Source organism: Siphateles boraxobius, unplaced genomic scaffold (assembly GCF_051911475.1).
Source record: "Siphateles boraxobius isolate OS27281-9 unplaced genomic scaffold, OSU_SipBor_1 24, whole genome shotgun sequence".
NCBI lineage: Eukaryota > Metazoa > Chordata > Actinopteri > Cypriniformes > Leuciscidae > Siphateles > Siphateles boraxobius.
This window is the reverse complement of record NW_027508855.1, coordinates 16,176,706-16,196,534: the sequence shown is the minus strand read 5'-3', so window position 1 is coordinate 16,196,534 and position 19,829 is coordinate 16,176,706. Positions and strand designations below refer to the sequence as shown.

General features: G+C 36.7%; 1 protein-coding gene across 1 annotated transcript in view; it reads right to left on the bottom strand.

Annotated features, from left to right (window-relative positions):
- Window positions 1–11,370: 11,370 nt before the first annotated feature.
- cabp7a (calcium binding protein 7a) overlaps window positions 11,371–19,829 on the bottom strand; it is a 65,202-nt gene continuing 56,743 nt past the window's right edge. The window contains exons 3-5 of the mRNA XM_077241681.1: window positions 19,147–19,259; window positions 16,126–16,276; window positions 11,371–15,013 (exon numbers count right to left, since the gene is read on the bottom strand). Of these exons, the coding sequence (XP_077097796.1) occupies window positions 14,883–15,013; window positions 16,126–16,276; window positions 19,147–19,259 (395 nt within the window). The 3' untranslated portion in view covers window positions 11,371–14,882. The remainder of the gene's footprint in view (window positions 15,014–16,125; window positions 16,277–19,146; window positions 19,260–19,829) is intronic.

Sequence of the window (19,829 nt, the reverse complement as noted above, 5' to 3'; positions counted from 1 at the left end):
CTCCACAGACTGACATGACGAAATACAATAGACAGTATTGATCTGTACAAAGATAATTTAGTTTTTACAGATGTAACTCTTATTTTTTAAACTGTAGGGAGTCATAAGCATTTTCTACAATATTCATATGTCCATCTATAAAGAAAAGAAGTGATAATCAGATCCCAGCAACCACCTAGCAAAGCCCTAGTAAACACCCAGAACAACTTAGCAACCACATGGTAACACCCTGGCAACCACCCACATTCCAGCATTGTGGCTGTGAATTTTGCACCTCTCAATTCTAATTAATTTGTGAATGGAGTTAACATAAAATGGCGTTATTTGTGAAGTTCTTGCCCTTGAAAATGAGAAAATACCAATGAAAGAAAGAGCAAGAGAAAGATTGAGATGGGGGGAGGGGGAAGGATGTTTTTTTCTCCTTGAACTGAGTATGACATTGAATCAGTGCTCTACTTCGATTCGTCTCTTGTTAATCACAATGGACTCTATTATGAGATTGATCCACCTGCTGCAATGAAGCACTAAAGCACTATTTAAAGAGAGCCAAGTTCCTTTCTGTGTTTATTAATTAAAGAAGCTCCACATCTACGTAAACAACTTGTTTGTTCGATGTTAACCTTGTGTGTTCTTTGAGATTAAAGCCATTACCTCTCAACTCTCCGTTTTTCTGTTCTTCCTTCTCTGTCGTCTCTTTGTTCTCGGCAGTTTACAATTAGATTCCCATTAAGTCTGATCCACTTTGTTGCTTATTCTGGCCATGAACTGCTACTTTATAGATTATTTGACCAACATGTGAACTGTGAGCTGTCAGGATTTGGGGTTGAGGAGATGAGGACTCAAGTGCAGGAAACAAGGGCTTTTGTAATAAAAATAAAACAACATACAAACAAAAACTACCCCAAGGGTGAAAACAAGATTGACTTGACAGCAGGGAAACAAACAGTGTACATACAACGACGAACCAGCACAGGACTAAAAAACCAAGGAGAATAGATAGGGAGAGCAAACAAAAGCAGGTAACGAGGGAGGACAGGTGGGGCAAATGAATCAATAATCAGGTAACAAGAAAAAGCTTCTCATGTATGTTTCCTTGTGCCATGTGCCTTCTAACCCAAACATGACTAAAACACAAGCACATGCAGTAAAAAAAATCACAACCCATGTGCTAACACAAAACGAGACATGAACATGCAATGATAACACACCAATGATAACACTCATAAGCCACGTGTTCACACAAAACATGACAACATGTTAAAACATCTTAAACACAAGCTGTGTGCTACACAGTATACAAGACATGATACGCAGTTTTCGCGTGCACATGATACGCACTTTATGGCGTAAAAATATTGCGACCTTCAAGTTCATCTGAGAGGGAAAATTAACATTGTTGCCACTTTTGCATATAGGCTAGTTTGTGCTTTCTGTTAATCATTTGAAACTGAGCAAACTGACATGTTTTAACCCTTTCATGCATGAATTATGATAAACTCAGTCAGGATTTTAAAGTGTTTTTATTGCTCTTAGGGCATGAAAAACAAGATTTGAAGATTTGAAATGTTTTTGTTTTTTTTACACATATTCTTCGAAGAGATTTTCAGATGTCCACTTAAGAGGACGCAGCATGCATTTATGGTTTAAACTGACGATATACTGTATTAAACACAATACAGTAATAACACAGCAATATCGTGTGTATTTAACAAACCAATCAATAAAATTGTATAGAATCCTGTGAAAACTATATACAAAAAATGTAAATGTGAAATATTGCAAAGGCAATTGTACTTCATACAAGTTGAAATATGCATATCTTTGAAATCAGAACATGAGGACATGATTATATCAGAGATCTCTACAGCCTTTCAAGGTACAACTTTGGAAACCCAACTCAGATGCTCCCTCCAGTGTACCAGAGTATGTCAATAATATTTTATAATTTAAATAATTCTAATTATGTTCAAGATGGACACATTTCTAACATAGCTCTCCTCTAAGAAAACCTAGCGATCAGGTGTTTTCAATCTCATCTGAAATGAGCAGTGTTGGGGGTAACGCATTACAAGTACTGTATGTATAACGCAATCAGATTACTTTTTTGATGTTACGAGTAATGCGTTACAAGTAACGTGAATTACATAATCAGTTTCTTTGATGTCACGAATAATGTATTACAAGTAACATGCATTGCTTAATCAGATTACTTTTTGATCAGACAAGTAAAGTAATTCATTACAATTAATGTGCATTATGTAATCAGATTTATTTTTGATCTAAAAAGTAATGATTTTAAAGGACCAATCCCCCAATCACTAAAGTGGGCCGACACCTTTACCTCCAGCCATAGAGGGCGGTGTTGTCATGGAATACCTGAAAAAGGTTTTCAGAAAGGGACTCTTACTAAACCTGAGCCAAATGTTGCTAAAGAACTCTTTATTTGTTTATGGTTTGGTTGATTAATGTTTCTCGCTGAATACTTCATGTGGACATTGTTTTCTTGTTTTACAAGAGTGTATAGGCCTACGTTGGCCTACTTGCCACACAAGCTTTTATTTTGAAGTCCATGAAAGGAGTGAGTGCAGCGGCACAACAGCTTGCCACTTGGTGGCAATGTATAAGATGATGCACCAGGGTCCACTATAGAGGTTGATGTGCACCTATGTCATCAAAACCCATGCAAATGCTAGAAAATGCTTTTAGAATAGGTGTCCACTGACCTCTATGCATAAAAGGGCTAGGCTGAAAAGATTTACTTTGAACTCTATCATGAAAACTATCATTAGACAACCCTTAAAGTAACAACAGGTAGTTTTTTGCTCTCGGGCTCCCCCTACAGTTGGGAAACACTATTGTCCTCTACTACTGTCGTAAACTGTCATCCTACATGCACGTGCATTTGTTGACAACCATGATAGCCCTGAACACTGTAGGAGGAGGTCACATGCAGGTGTTCTCGCGTGTGTGAAATGTCTTCATCCCAGGTACAGTGGCATATATTTCAGCATGTCATATGAATATAATTTCATGTGTTTTATTTTTTTTATAACGACAAATGATCGCGATGATCACTTTTACAAGCCAGCGTCATTATAGTAGCCTAGTCTATTGGTTACCGTTTTTCTGAATCTATATGGCTATTCATTCAGAATGAACTTTACTTTGCATTCTACAAGACACACGTTTGTGTGTTTACACTCAGCAGTGTTTTCTAGTTGCTAGTGATGAGCAGGAACGTGAGAAGACAGGTTCTTCTTGGAGAAAAGTCACATAATCCTTATGTGAAGAATCACATAAAAGGGCAATTACTTTGTTGATTACTCAGAACAAGCAACACATTTGAGTTCTACTTTTGTTGAGGTAACTTAGTCATGCACTGAACACAACAACCCTTCATGTTTGTAGAATCTAAACACACAGAAGTATTGCACAAGAACAACATGAGGGTGGAAATTAGTCATCCGAAAAAATTGCGACAAGAATCCCGTTTGCCTCTGTATCTAGCAATAATCGGAAAATACACAATCAAGTAACTTTACACATGTAACAAATGAGAAGCTATGAACTCAATGATAATATTATTATCTTCCTCCTTTGTTTGTACATGTTGAGTAGACTACACTTTTTAGGTCAAACATTTGCTATTTGCATTTCATCGATTGCAAAGTTCCAATCAGAACGAGAATGCTAAAAGAACGAGAATAGCATTTACTAGCTACCAGATTGATAATTCGCTATTCTACTATCATTACTTCATTCATGAAGATAAACGGAGGATAAAATAGCTTCCATAACATAATCAGGCAGCCAAAAAAACAAAGAGATAGTATGCACGCAATATACTTACTGGTCCAAAAGCATGACAGCCAAGTCAGCATCTGTCGGGAACCCCTCCTCCTCTTTCAGCTCACGCCAGCGAGAAAAAGCTGGCCCAATGTTGATCCTCGTTCTGCCTTTTATGCGATCACTTTCTCTTTTTCTCTTTTTGCTTTCCTCCGACAAAACCTTTGCTTTCTTTTTTCTCTGTGCTGCTTCGGCCATGACTGTATAAAATTTGGCTCGCACGTCCGACTTTAAGGAAGTGGGGGTGGTGGTGGAAGTGACGTATATGCCGTAAAGCAGTCGAATTATGTAGTTCTCTTTGTTCGCCGGTTACTACCAGAAACCCGAAGTTTAAAAGTACAATTAAAAACGCTACAGACCCCGTCAGGCTATGGCAGACGTGTCATTCAAACTATTGTAAGTCGATGTACCATCACAAGAGACTTGGAAATGTATTATGAAGGTTGAAAAGTTACCTGTTGTTACTTTAAAGGGACACCAGGCAGGAATCCCGTTTTTGTCAAACAGCGACCCCTAGAGTCGACTAGAGTGGACTACTTGTATTTAACGTTACTGTCGTAAATTTCTTTTGCCAAGTGTGTCAGAGGTTCTGGGTTCTAATCCGTACTAGTAGTATAGTTTATTTTCCTCATCAAAACCGATTGTTTATTAGTGGTTGTATTTCAAGCAGGGACACGTTTTTTGTGCATTAGGTTTTGTGATTTCACCGTAACAAATATAGAGTCTCTCCGCAACAGATTGAGGCGCGCGTTTGTGTGAAGACTGTGCGCTTCACAACAGAACACTGTATCCGCGCCACTGATCACAGCGGCAACAAGCACTTTGGTCACTTGATTTCAAAAACAACACATTTCAGATCGCCTCTTATTTAACAAACGATCGAAATGAATGCTCTACTAGAGTTACCTGGAGATGTTTTATTTGTTTGTATTGGTACATCCGTGCCACGAGATGTTTCAATGGGGACATATAACACCCGCAAATTACGCCTATGCTTGTGTCTGACTCCTCGCTCGGTCAGTCTGCCGTTTCCTCTTTCTCTGTTCCTCCGACAATGGTTTCTGCATCTTAAATGCCGGCTCAGCCATGACGATAGTGTGACAAACTCCATATCTCTCTACCTTCCTGGATGGGGGTGTGTATGTGTGCAGTGCCGTAAAGGAATATGTTACTCGCGAGAGCTGATATCACGCGAGACGGCCACCATTCAACCCGAAAGAAGTCATATAACCATTTCAATAACTCTGAAGCTGTTCAGTTAAGCTAAAAAACTGCATAGAATCCCTTTAATTAAACAATTTATTAATCAAGTATAAGGAATATGCCTGTATGATGTCACGCTGTAGCAGAGACAATTTATATAGAGACATGTCACTTACTCAATCCTCAATACAACTATACATGAATATCAGATGATGTCACCAACGTCTCCTCACTGACGTCACTCAATTCTAAAACTTGTCTTCCGCCATCTTGAGTACCTGATTCGGCAAGATCGATACGTCAGTCACAAAGGAAGTAGACCTTATTCTCTGGCCGAGCCCGAACTTGCGGGCCGATATTTCCCGTCACTATCCTCGGGCCGGGCCCTTGATCTAGAGATGTGCACTCCCAATGCAAAAGAGTGCGGCGCGGGACTAGATTTGATGGCGAGTGCGAGCGGCAATGCACTCTCTGTGTGTGCGCGCGTTGCAGGGAGAATAAAACGATTCGCGGGACTCCCGCAAACTAGAAATATCTATGAATAAAACATAAAAACTAATACATTTTTGCAGAAAAGCAACAAGAACTAAAACAAAATAGAAACGATTTACAGGCCAGAGTTTCCTTTTAAAACACGTTTGCAGCGTTGAGCGATGTAGCCAATAACAGACCTACGTGTTGATTTCTTCAACGCAAAGGCCAATCAGAAGCATTTAGGATAGACTCTCCTCACTGCTCAAAACCTCTATGCTCAAAACGGACTTTTTGTTCAGAGCTCTGTATGCCGACAAATCCTCTAATTGTAACAAGCAAAGTGTATATATTATGAAAGATTCACTGTGCAGTCATCTTAATTGATATTAACAGATGTGAGATCGCGATTAACTGATGTCAGCTTTTTAGGAATTATTAAGGGAGCGCACTTTGCGCACATTCAGTCAAAATCCTTCAATCATATCATGCCCAACCATGCACGCAGCTGCTTGCTTTTATGTTATAACCGTGGTGTGCAAACTCTCTGTGCAGTGTTCATGTTGTCTGTGGTGAGTGGATGTAAATGATAATGAGCTTACGCTAGCTTAGGGGTGTGCGATATCACGATTTATGATCGTGGATTAAAATATATCCACCATCTGCTTTTGAAGAAATGTCGTAGTATCGTGCATTCTAGCAGTTGCAGTTCTGGCGCCTCCGTCTCAGCATAGGCTACAACGCGACGTATATTCACATCAAATGTTAACGCAAAGGAACGGGACAATGCAGTTCACATAAGTTCATTATTTGCATGTGCTAACAAGTCATTCACGTGTTGATGCGCGGTTCTAACAAGCGCTTTTCTGAGCGCGTACACCCGAAGCGCACGCGCACTAAGCCTGTCTAACAACAGCGACAGGTTACTGAACGAAGTTATCTTTCTAGTCTTATTGCGCGAATACTGTCAAATACACACAGGGTTTACATAAACAAAGTTGGTTATGTATAAAGTGAAACCAACAGAGAAAATCTGCTTCCTAGCTAATGCCGTCAGTATTGAAGACAGTACTCGGCAGGTACTCAAGATGGCGGCAGTCAACTGGAAAAAGAGCGGATGACGTAAGAGGTCATGTGACTGATATTCATGTATATAGGGAAAACCCGTAACACCAAAGATGGAGGTTTTTTGCACATGTCCCACCCCTCTCGCTTGAAAGCCAATCGTCTGTTTTAACAGTCAAGCCGGGAAACATTTAAGCCTATCGTCTGGTTCCACTGACGCATGCGCATGGTTGAGGTTTGCGACAGGGGAAAATACGTTACTGTTTGAAAAGGTGGCAGATTTGATATGCAGTGTATGTTTGCGTTGTGTAAATATCAGACATCCCAAGTGTCTACCGCATATTGATAGCGGCTCCCTAACGCCCCCTAATTAGTTCAAATCTCCCGGAATCTAGAGCGAGCGAGCAAGAGCATACTGTGCATCAAGCTTTTACTGTCTACGGCTTCAAGCCGTGTAGAAAGTGCACGTCAGAGAGGGAGAGAACCCTTGCGTAGTAAAAGTATAACCTGTGGGGAAAAAGGCGTTTTAAACCTTATTTTGGGGCAAAGTCATCAAACTTTTTCAGCGATTTTTATCATATTTTACTGCTGTTTCTATACATGCAGTTTTTATGTCCCGGTGACCAGTGAAAGTGCAGTTCTGACTCTCTGCCCATTCATTTAGATAGGAGCCTGGTCTTGTTAGTCCGAAATAGCTGCCCGGAGGCGTTGCCAAGATGGTGGCCGAGTGGCATGACCAAGGGGTAATCCATCAGCCGGAAACTGAAGCTTCACGGGAGCCGCCATTGTAGCAGAACTTCACCTGCTGTTAGCATTCCATAGGCCTATTTCACAAAATGGCGACCGAGACTGGAAGTAGGGTAAACTCTTTTCCGGTGAAAGGGCTAGCAGTTGAGTTGCGGAGACTAAAAGCGGTCAGTCCTGTTGCGTACCTTTTTATGTTTCAACCCAAAGAAGAAACAACCCTATTTATCACTTCACAGCTTTCCGTGTTTTGCTGGTTTCCATGGAACAACTGGGGAGAAGTTAAATCACGCTAGAGTGACACAGACGACAAAAAGTCTTCTGGTCGCGCTGCTGCCCGCTACGATCGCCATTCATTTTCAAAATGGACTGTGAACAGCTTGTTTTCTCTCTCAGTCATTCATATATCTGACAAAAGTAAGAATAGCAGATGTTGTCCGTTTTGTTGATAGTTTTCAGGGAGCTGTGAAAAGATCGCTGAAATTGGACAAAGGTTACAAATTCTTGACGTTTGCTTACATTAAAACAAAAAATGCCATGGCATGACACTTGATGACTAAGCTCACATTTAACGTTACTATATCTAAACACAATAAATAAATAAATTGAAATGATGTCTGATTGCTATGAGTGAAATTTAGTGGCTTTTGTTACAAATTCATGTTATTAAGTGTTAGTTTGCCCAGGAGATTGCAGCAATCTTCCACTAGATTATGGCTCATTATTCATGTTACCACCATGAATGAAACTAAGAATTGAACATCTTTACAGTGAACTTGACCTAATTGTGCTATAATTAAAAAATGGTTAGACTAAAAACATGAATGAAGTGAGTGATATTAGGCCTAAATGTTTTTTAAAAAATCATGATGTTACAAAATGACATTTTAATGTCTGAGGTCCCCTTATGGAAAGAAAATAATATTTTTCTATATATGAATGGTTAATATATGAAAGGGTTTAACTGCTCACAGGCATAAATGGTTTAAAATATACATAATATATTGTGTTAACATATTACAATATATTGAATAATACATAAGGAATTTTCATATATTAAAAATATATAATGTATGTAAATTTTATATTCAGTAATACACTTCATCATACAGGGATTAAAGTTATCCGACGCTACGAGAGTCTCCGACGGATTTCCGTCAATATCAGGGTTCCCCCCTGTCCTTGTGTCTTAAATTCACTTTTCATAATTTTAAGGCCGTAAATATGCTTACATTTCTCAAATAGTGTAATAAATGTCTTAATTTTACTTTGAATGGGAAGGACAAAATGTTCACTCTGCTGAGGGGGATGTGATAAAGCCTGGAGTGGAGCAAAAGCCCCTTCCTCTCTGCACTCTAAGCGTGCTGTCGTCACTCCGCTCTTGATCCACTCCGGGTTTTCCAGTACCACTCACGGGAAAAACTGCTCTGTGTTTACACAACTTTAAAAGTCATTCTAATGTTTATTTTTTGTATATCACAAACGTCTGAATTTATAATACTATATGTAACGGTTTGGAAAGTATTCTACGTTTAATAAATGTTCCAGCTGCCCTTGCTTGCACAAGTAAACAGCAGGCCTGGCAAAGCGCACCCAGGAAAAAAGGGAAAGAAAGTTACAGAAAACAACTTCTACAAACAATTTTAAATTGCCAACATTATTATTATAATAATAATAAATAAAAGTGCATGACGTGCAAATCGGATAACAATCAAGTGCAATATAAACATGTTTTGTCAGGGCATCACTCCCGAACCCCGGCATCAACACTCAATTTCAACATCTGCTTCCTCCTTTACACGTCTCTGGCGTGATTTAACTTCTCCCCAGTTGTTCCATGAAAACACGGAAAGCTGTGAAGTGATAAATAGGGTTGTTGCTTCTTTGGGTTGAAACATAAAAGGTACGCAACAGGACTGACCGCTTTTGGTCTCCGCATTAGTCCTCCGACTGCAACTGCTAGCACTTTCACCGGAAAAGAGACACCACAACAATGGCTGTCCCTCAAACAGTTCCCTATTTAAGGGTATAGCGGGTGATTTCAGACACAGCCTAAGATTTTTATGGGAACTGAAACTTTCCAACGGCAGCTGCATCAGCGATTGATTCTTTTATTAAGAAGGAGGTACATTTTCCACCATAGCCTGTAGCACGTTTTAGTTTTAAGTAATAGGAGTCAACCGTCTTTCTAAATAGTCTTTGACCTTATGTCGTTCCAAACCAGAATGCTGCTATTTTCACATAGAACTCAAAATACGATTTTGAAAAAAATCTTTTTGCATTTCTGTTGTGCATATTTGGGCCATTAAACATTTAGGCTATAATGACTGCTGCAAATATATTTGTAAATATATTTACAAATATAAATGTATATTTGTAAATATATAATGCACATTATCCTTTGATTATGCTAAATATATAGGGTTCATTGATTTTTTTTTAATTGATTAAATTATGTTAATGATTTAATTTAGTTAATTATCTACATTACTACTTTTTTTCAATTGTGATTCAAATGTTTTGTATTGACTTCACATTATAGGCCTACATAATTAAATTCGCAACTCCACCATCACAGCATAGTTCAGACAAACACTGTGTTGCACATTACTTGCTGTCTCTTCTGATAAATCAACACCACAACGGAACTCAGTTATGTAGGACTTTAACCGGGCCTTAACTCTCCGAATATCAAAACTTCTCTTTTAATGATAGGCCTGCCCACCGGTGGCTAAAACTGATTAATCTCTGTGCTAGGAAAAGAGAGAAAAATCGAACAGCATAAAGGGAACAGATATATAGTCTCTTGCTTTGGATTGAAAGTATGACAGTGTACTAGAATTAGGAAACTGATAGCATCGTATAACCTGTGATCAGTAAACAGGCAGGTTCTACACAGAGATAAAGGGATTTTCTCAAGAAAGAAATCGAATATGTCAGATTTGTATTGAGATCAGGATTAGTTATCGTCACTGCAGTAAGATGTGGCAACATGTGATTGTGATTATGTCAAAGGATTAGGCTACAACAATCATATCTAATTATGGTAATGAACTGTCAATTTTGATTAAAAAATAAGAGTAACTAATGAAATTATGAATACATTATAGGCACTTTACTGCGAATATAGGGCTACTATGAAAGCTTGTTTCCACCACGGAATAAAAAAAATTAAAAAAAGTAATTGTGACTTTTTCATGCAATTGCAAGATTAAATTTCTTTTTTCTTCTTTTTTTAAAGATATAAACTTGCAATTCCCAGAAAAATGTCAGAATTACAAGATAAAACCTTGCAATTGCAAGGGAAAAAAAGTCAGGATTGCTTAGGTGTATATCTCACAATTCTGACTTTTTTCTCAGAATTGTGAGTTTACAATAAAAAGAAAAAGAGTCATAATAAAAAAGTCCCAATTATCCTTTAGGGTACAAACTGTTGCCCCACGAAGCATGAAACATTTTTTTTTTTGCAGTATAAACTATTATATTTTGACATAATCTGTTGAACTAATTTTCAAAAATGATTTGGTATTAAGAAATTTAAATGACCAAAACACATTTTTTCCTTTTTTCTTTTACCATTAAAAAAAATATATATTTAATTATTATTATTATCATTCATTTTTAAACACTTTGTGTATTTACTTTTAATGTTTACTTGTTATTAGTAAATAACTATTGTTATTTACTTTTAATGTTTATTAGGAAAATAGCACAAATTAAAGTTTCAAACTTTTGTGAGCAAATACGTTGTAAATATTGTTAACAACAAGGTTGCAAAACTGAAAACATTCTATACAATTCTATATAAAATAAAACTGATTCTCCTTTAACTCAACATTTGTGAAAAATGCAAAAGAAAAAAATGAGAGATAAAAATAGTTTCAGGCTCTATTTTGTAAATATGTAAAAATTGCACATTAACACAGCATGAACACAACACACCAGTGTAGACGGTTCAAGTTTTGTCGTTTAGTATCATGTTGCTATTTTGAAGTGCAGTCTTAAAGGAAAATTTGTTTTTAAGTTTCTTCGTCCAGTGTATTTTGGTATTATCTTTATTCATTTGGAATACAGTACAATGTCACAGGTGGATACACAGATTTTGTGCACTCGGTTAACACACTTCACAAGGTGAAATGAATGGATAACGTTACATTGACCCTCCTCAGAGTGTGCAAGTTGCACTAATAAACATAAGTATGGCACATTGATTATCCACATTCAAAAAATAGTTCATCCCAAACAGAAGTATTTTCAGACCTGATAGGAACACCATGTCATCACTGTAAACAATATTCTTTGTGATCTGATATGAAAAACAGCATAAGGCAAAGTAAGAAACGTCACAGGACAACATTCAACACGCTTGATGTCTCAAGTTTCGAAACGGGCCGAAGGACGGCCAAATACTTGTTTACATAAATTAAATGTGTGCAGAATTTCTGTGCATGTCTCTTTAGAAATACACAGAAATGTGGCTCACATTTTGAATAAAGCCTATGTCATATACTGTATATATTGCCATCTCTTTAACAAAAATAATGATGCTCTACATGTACAAACATAAACATCTTGATAATTCATGTAATACAAAAAAATCTGGTTATAATAAAAATGACTTCAATGCAAAATTACTAAAAATCTTGGATACTAAAGTGCTCTACAGATAATAAACTACTGGTCTCTATATGACTAATGAGAAAAGAGAACCATCCTTTTATGCACAATCATGTACAAACCAACATTCTCATTAAAATCCACAGTTATATGTAGTTAGCATTTGTCAACCCACATTTCCTAATCGCTTTCATGTATTGCTTAAATATACACTCAATATTTTCCTCCCAGGAAACAATAAATCCCATAAAAATGTATGCGTTTTAGATACCCTTTTTTACCGTTTTAGATACCCATGATGCCAAGTAGACATGAAATACTTACATATAATATATGCTTTAGGATATAATGTACATTATAATGAACCATATATTTTGAATGCTTCATGAGTCCCAGTTAAATAGGGAACATACGTTTTATGTACAGGTGTCCCCCAGTAACAAGCATAACGTGTCTTTTATAAGAAATGTCTCACAAAGAAGCTTTTAAACAAAATATGTGTCCTGTTGACATCAAGCAAGGCAAAATAAAGAAGGCATCTGTTTGAATTTCATTTGTCATGGGTCTCAAGAGAAAAGTAAATAAGTCTTTACTAGTTACCTGGAAAAAAAAAGTAATTGGATTACGTAACTCAAAGTAATGCATTGCTTTTAAATTTACAGCTAAATATCTGAAGTTACTTTTTCAAATAAATAACACAAGTTACTTTGTTTTCCTATTTATTGACTGACTGACAGACAGACAGACTGACAGTTAAAAAAAACAAATTCGAAAAACAAATTTGAAAAACAAATTCAGTATTCCTCAAAATGAATATGTTGATTTGGATAATCGAAGGTCAGCAGCAAAGTCAATGGTTAATAAAGTGAGATTAAATGAATAAAGTATATTTATGTGATTTATGTAATTTAACATATTTAATTATTACAGGTTTGCGTAACATTCTGAGTTTAGTTATACCAACAAAAGTATTTCTAAAGGCTAGAGCAAGTAGAAATAGATTAGAAGTTAACACTATTTATAGTGTGATACATCTAAAACTAAGCATTCAGCAAGGCTCTGCTTTTGTTGTAGGTCTATAATTCTTTTTCTCTCTCTTTTTTTATGAGCAGCTATTGTGAATAATTAATTCTGCTGGATCTGATTTACTAAGCACAAATAAAACTCTGGGGCAGATGGGGTTACCAGCCAATCCGGTAATGATATAATGAGAATTTCCTTATCAGCCAAATGCTATTCTAGACGAGTTTTAAATAATAGGCTATTCTCTGGTTAAAGCTAGTGCGGCTCAGGAACATTATTAGCTTTCTCATTTCTATTAATGAATTAGTATTCGTGCCTGTATAATGAAGGAAACCTGTACATTGTTGTCCTGTGACTCCTCTTTGGCTGTCACTCGATCGTAGTGCTTGTGTGAGCGCTGAGATGTGTGTTTCCATCCATTGCATATTTCGTTTATACCTGGACATCCAAATGTAAGAGTTTCATGGTGCTGTAACAGCTAAATCAATCCAGGCCCTGGGCTGAGTTGAAAACTAATGTTATGCCCTAGAAAATGTCCATTAACAGAATGACACACTAGCTGATACATATTCAAACCCTGACATTCACATTTTAAACATTATTCACATCATCAAGTCAACCTGCTCACAAACTTATGTTTCCCAGGAAAACACTGAATGATGTCACAAATGGCACATTCATATGGACATCTGAACAATATATTTTGAAATAGAAGTGAAACACTGATATACCACAGTGTTTGCTGTCAGATTATATTAATACACATATTCCTTACACTGCAAACTAATAGAAACATCATGATCATCCATTTAGGTTAGGCGATAAGCTTAAATGGACATCGATTTGGTTCAGAAACAACCATTAAATAATTTCCTGATATGTCAGAAATCAAATACTCCTTTTATCCTGTGTCTTACGTAATCATTTGGTATAATTGCCTGCCAGTCGTGTCATTTCAATTCAAAAGCTCCTAATTATCATCTCTACGTGATAACTACAGTGCAAATGTATGCAAAATGTAACCGTTACATTTGCACAGACGAGCGTTGTTGATCATTCAGAACAGAAAGCCTGAAAATGCATAGTGTATTTCAGGTGAAAAGAAAATAATTTTTATCCACATACTACAAACCTCTTAATACTGCATGTCACTATTAGTATCACTTTTGGGTTGTTTCACGCCCCCTTTGACCATATGCAGTACTACTACAATCATCTCAGGCGTGTGCAACAGGTAAAATTCCACGAAAGTTACTCGACAAACACAAGACTAACATTGCATGACATGAGCATGCCCTAAACAGCCCTTATTCTCATGCAAAGGGATCAGTATACTGGATGTAGAATGTCAGAAACGGCCTCTGCTCCATATCCAACTCTTAGTCTGTGTGAGACGAGTCCTTCTCCGGAAAAATTTGTTTTGGGATCTTATATGCAGGTGAAAGGGATGCACAGCTGAGCTCTACTGGTGCGTCCAGGCTATTGTAAGTCCATGCATCGTCATGCATTGAAGAGTAGGCTCCTCGGTTGGAGATGTCCATGCGGCCAAACTCACCCAGAACACACTGAAGAGGGAGAGAGCGGTTGAAGGGGAAACTTTTTAGAGTCCATTACAGTACAAACTTCTTCTTTCGCTCTTTTCCTGTACTTCTCAATGCGGGTAAGACACAGTATGTGTGCTTTTACATATTTGTGTGCATTCTGTTTTGAAACTGATGTCAAATAATAAAAATAACTGTCCAGTGGAAGCTGTAGCTCGTCTCAAAAATATTTCAGTCACCAGATTTGGATTTCACGTAAATTAAATTAACTTTTCAGTAGCTCCAGTTTGTGTATGCATGTGTGCGTATTTAATTTTTTTTAAGCCATTGTTATCGCTGTCATATGTTGAGTTGAATCTATGTTGTGAGCGGTCACTTCATGCCACTGCGAAGCACCTGATTGGCTGCAATGAGCATGACACTGATGATGAAAGCAATCGCGAAGGCGCAGATCAGACTCTTCCGTACGCATGTTTGCTTCACCTGCTGGGTTGGACTCTCCGCTGGAGAAGCAGAGAGAAAACAAATAAGAAGATTAAGAGAAATAAGGTGGTAAGACAAGGTTCGAAGATGATGAATTGAAATTAAATGAAAAACGTGTGAAGGTTTCAAAGGTGTTTGAAGACTCTAAGAAACTACAGCTCTGTTCCAAAACCTAGAAAGCTGTATACATAGACAATCTTTTTAGGTAGCATACTGTAGGTAATTTCATGAAAATCCATGAAAGATGGTAGATAGAATTGAGGGAAAGGTCAATTTGAAATGTACATTTATTTTGCAAAGTAATGATAAAAAGTTGAATTAAAAATAGACTTAAAAATAAGTTAGTCAAGTCTCATTCATGTTCAGTAAGAAGCACTATTTATATGTCTCACACGCTATTCGTTAAATAGTTTAGGGTCTGCTCGATTTTTTTTGTTTTTGAAAGAAGTCTCTCCTGAGACTGCACTGATTTGATTATAAATGCTGCTAAAACAGAAATATTGTGAAATATTATTACAGTTTAAAATAAAAGATTTTTATTTGAATATATTTTAAGATGTAATTTATTCCTGTGATCAAAGCTGAATTTTCAGCATTATTACACCAGTCTTCAGTGTCACATGATCCTTCAGAAATCATTCTAATATGCTGATTTGCTGTTCAATAAACATTTCTTATTATTATCAATGTTGAAAACAGTTGTGCTGCTTAATTTTTATTGGAAACTATGATAAAAGATTTTCAGGATTAATTTGATGCTTAGAAAGTTCAAAAGAACAGCATTTTCCAGAAATCTTTTTGAAATGTTTTTGAATTTTGAAATGCATTTACTGTCACATTGATCAATCTTTTTTGCATCCTTGCCGAATAAAAGTATTAATTCACATAAAAAAAAATTATACTGACCCCAAACTTTTCAACAGTAGTGTATGCCTAGTTCAAGATATTGGGATTTTTGGGGTCTTCTCACAAAATTCCAATTTAACCAGTCATACACCTAACATAATTAATCAAGATTATGAAATTATGATTTTAATCAAGATGATGAAATTATGATTTTAACAGGAAAGTAAGATATAATTGTATCTCAGCCAGAGCTGTGCATTATTAAAAAGAAAGAAAAAATTCTTACTGTCAATGTCAACCTGGCAGTCCCCAGGATTTTCTATGTGATTCTCCTCTGTCATGATGATATTCTCAATGTCCTTCATAGACAGGTGGTCACAGAAAGTATCATATAAGAGTCTCTTCAGCTCTTCCACAGTCAGCTTCTGCATATCACACTAAAAATAGAAACAAAACTGTATAATTTCATTCTGAAATTCTTTGTGATCTTCAATTGGTCTGAATGCATTACTTTACTTTACTGTACATTAATGCATTACGTAGAATCTTTTATTGAAAGAGACTTACATGGCATTAAAGGTATCCCAGAAAGCAACATAGTGTCGTTCCAGATCCGGTGGATTCCACACAGCCCAGACGTGGGCAGGATCTGGCCCGATACTATGTTGCTGTCTGGGATACATTTTTATCAGTTCATGCATTCCCTGGGAGACAAACCCATGGTCTCGAGTTCACATTTACAAATAATCAGATAGAGTAAAAGAGTAAGCAAATTTGGTGTGCTGTCCGAGGAGAGGGCTTCGAGCTCAGAATTTGGCCCAAACCCAGATGTCATTGTATCCTTGTCTGGGATATAGGAACTAGCCGATAGTGAGGAGTTGGGGTGGTGGAGGGATGCAGAAATCTGTCGAGGAACATATGAGAGCTGGGCATGTATAGGCCTTCTCTCGTGCTGATTGGATAGCTCATTTGCTAAAAAGGCGGCCATTTTTCAAGATGGCCGCCATTGCTAATCAATGCTTATTATATCAATTATTCAAACAGTAATCCAAGTAGAAAATTATATACAAATACTCTCTATATGACATGTTAATGGAAAAAGATGCTTGTCCATCAAAAACTCAAGATGGCTGCCATTTTTAAAGATGGCCACCGTTCCTGTCGAATATTAATTATTTCAATTGTTCAAATGGTGATGCAAGCATAAAATTAGGCAGAAATACTCTTCACGGAACACTCTTTTGGAAAAAGGTATGTGCCACTCAAAAATTCAGGATGGCCACCATTTTCAAGATGGCCACCATTTCTGTCAAATAGTCATAATGTCTGCTTTGTCTGCCTCCTCTCCTTTGACTTGTCCGGCTTAGTTAAACTTGCCATAGATATAAATTCCCCGCCGGCATAGCACTCAGGTTCATTGAAGTACACAAGCCTCTCCACCAAGGCAATGTGCAGTCCACAGTGAGGAAGGGCCACTGTTAAAAAAAGGAAGTGGCCAGTAAAATCAGGAAGGAAAACAATTTTGAAAATGGCTTCCCTCATTTCCTATGTTCAATGCCTATGTTTCCAAAAATGTATGTAAGGATTCAAGAGACATGGTGGCCATCTTGAAAAAATGGCCGCCATGTTTAATTTTGGGGTGGCCAACGCCTTTTTTCCAAAAAGTGACCCTTAGAGAGTATATGTATATTCATGCTTCTATACCAATTTGAACGATTCTCTTGAAATATGCCATTAATCTGCTGCACTAACATATTTTATACAAAAGGATATTCAATATGAAAAAAAAAATATGACTAAGAATGTGTCATGCACACATATTAATAGCACTGTACTCATAATTACACAGAGAGACGTTTAAGGGAGAACTCTGTAGCTATTTAGGGTCAAACACACTGCATAAAAATGCACCAGCAGTGAACTGAGATTAGATAAAATATTTGGGTGAATCACCATATAGCCCTTACAAATGATATTCTGCTCTTCTCACTTAGAGACATGCAGCGGAAGAAACTCATTTCTAAAATCGATTAATAAGTCTTATTTAACTACATCTCAAGTAACTCTCATTTGAGTATTAGTAGAGTATTAGAAGACTGCCTGCTTAATATCTGCTAAAACTTAATTTGATGGTCCCCCCAACAGACATTTTACTAACTATAACTTTGCAACTACGTCAACTTATTCTATTAACCCGAACCCTAACCCATAAACTAGTCTTTTAACAGTCTACTAATTCTCTAACGAGAGTTACTTGATATAGTTGCAAAGTTTAATGTCTAAAGTGGACCATCGAAATAAAGTGTAACAGTAGATTTTGCTCATGTTTAAAGGATAGGAGGCCAAATCTCATAAGGTGATTCATGTCTGTTTGTGTGATTTCATAGAGAGAATTGAAAGCAGGGCCTAAAATGAACACCTGCCAAATGCAAATGCGGTGTTGGTGAGTATATGAAATGGTGTCAATCAGCAGTTAGCCGTTTTCTTTTTACATTTTTATGAATTCGAACAATGCAATGTTGTGAGAACATGAACGTGAATAAACGTGAACGATGCCTAGGACAGTTGACGGCCAGCGCTGCATCATCACGAAAGTTTAAGACTTGGCAATTTAAATTTTCAAGCAAAAAAATGACGCGAAAGGGAACTCAGTTCGTTACTCGCGCGCTGTTTGGGAAGTTTTCGCCCACAAATACGAATCTCAGAGAGCGTGCAATTAGTAAATTGAGTTCTCTTTCACGTCTTCTTGCACTTAAACAGACATATTTAAACAAAATTATGTCAAAATGCCAGTATTGGGGATTATCCACGTAAACATATCAGTTATGCCTAAAGTGAACATAAACAGTTGAGAAAGAAAACGCATGATGGATCTGTGCATTAGCTCTTAAAGTGACAGGAACCTAATATTCCTGCTGCTGTCTGTGTTTTTAATGTTATTCAAAAGACAAGGAAAAACCACTCACTTTTCTTGACTGAATAACTTTTGTAACTTTGATAATGAATAATCCATGTTTAATTTAAACAGTGAAGACTATGCAGTGTTATTTTTTCATTTGATTCTTTATTAAATTTCTGTGCCTGAAAAGTGAATTTTCACTGGCATCTAAAATTTGGATGCCATAACTGCCAGTTTTTGCCAAAACAATTACATGGCTGGTAAATTTTTTGGCAGGTGTGGCAAAAAGTTAGTTTCAGGCCTTGATTGAAAGTGTCTGTAATCCAGATCTAGTTTTGGTGTGTGACAGATGCAGCAGACTGTGTGTCTGTTGTCACTTTAAATAAGAGAGAAGTGGCTAATAATCACCTTCCAGAACACAGAGTCAAAATCGGTTCCATTGAACTTGTCAGGCATCCCGGCAGCCGTGAGTTTGGGCCCCAGGAGAGTAACAAATTCCTCAAAATCCACCTGGCCGTCTCCTAAAAAACAGACCGTGAAGTATTAGAAGGATTCTAGAATGATATCAAGTTGTAGTCAATTGTTGGCTCCATGAAACAAGTATAGAAATGGATAGAAATATATTTTCTGTCAGGGATGTGAGTTATTTAAAATTTAATTGAGAAAGCCTGCATAGAAAATTCCTGCATTTTAATCAAATTTGCATTGAGAGAATGCACTGTATGTAATGTAGAATAGTAAAACGGGAAACTTAATTTCTTGCGTACCTATAAACACGTTATCAAAAACCATCAAATAGAGCGGAGTTTCCCAACTTGGCGTTTGCGAACTGCTGGTGGTTCATGAGTTGATGAAAAAATGATAATTAATTAAATCCTAAAAATGAAATAAGTGAAATAAAAATTAAACTCTTACTAAAGAAAGATTAGAATTTTATTAGATAAAATATTATAAAGATATAGAATAATTTAAAATCTTTTTTTGTGGTATTTTTAATATTTTATTTGTTCATCTGTCATGTGACTTAACTAAAATCATAGAATGGAGAACATGCAAATAAAACTTTAAAAACCTAAAATATCTCAGGGTTC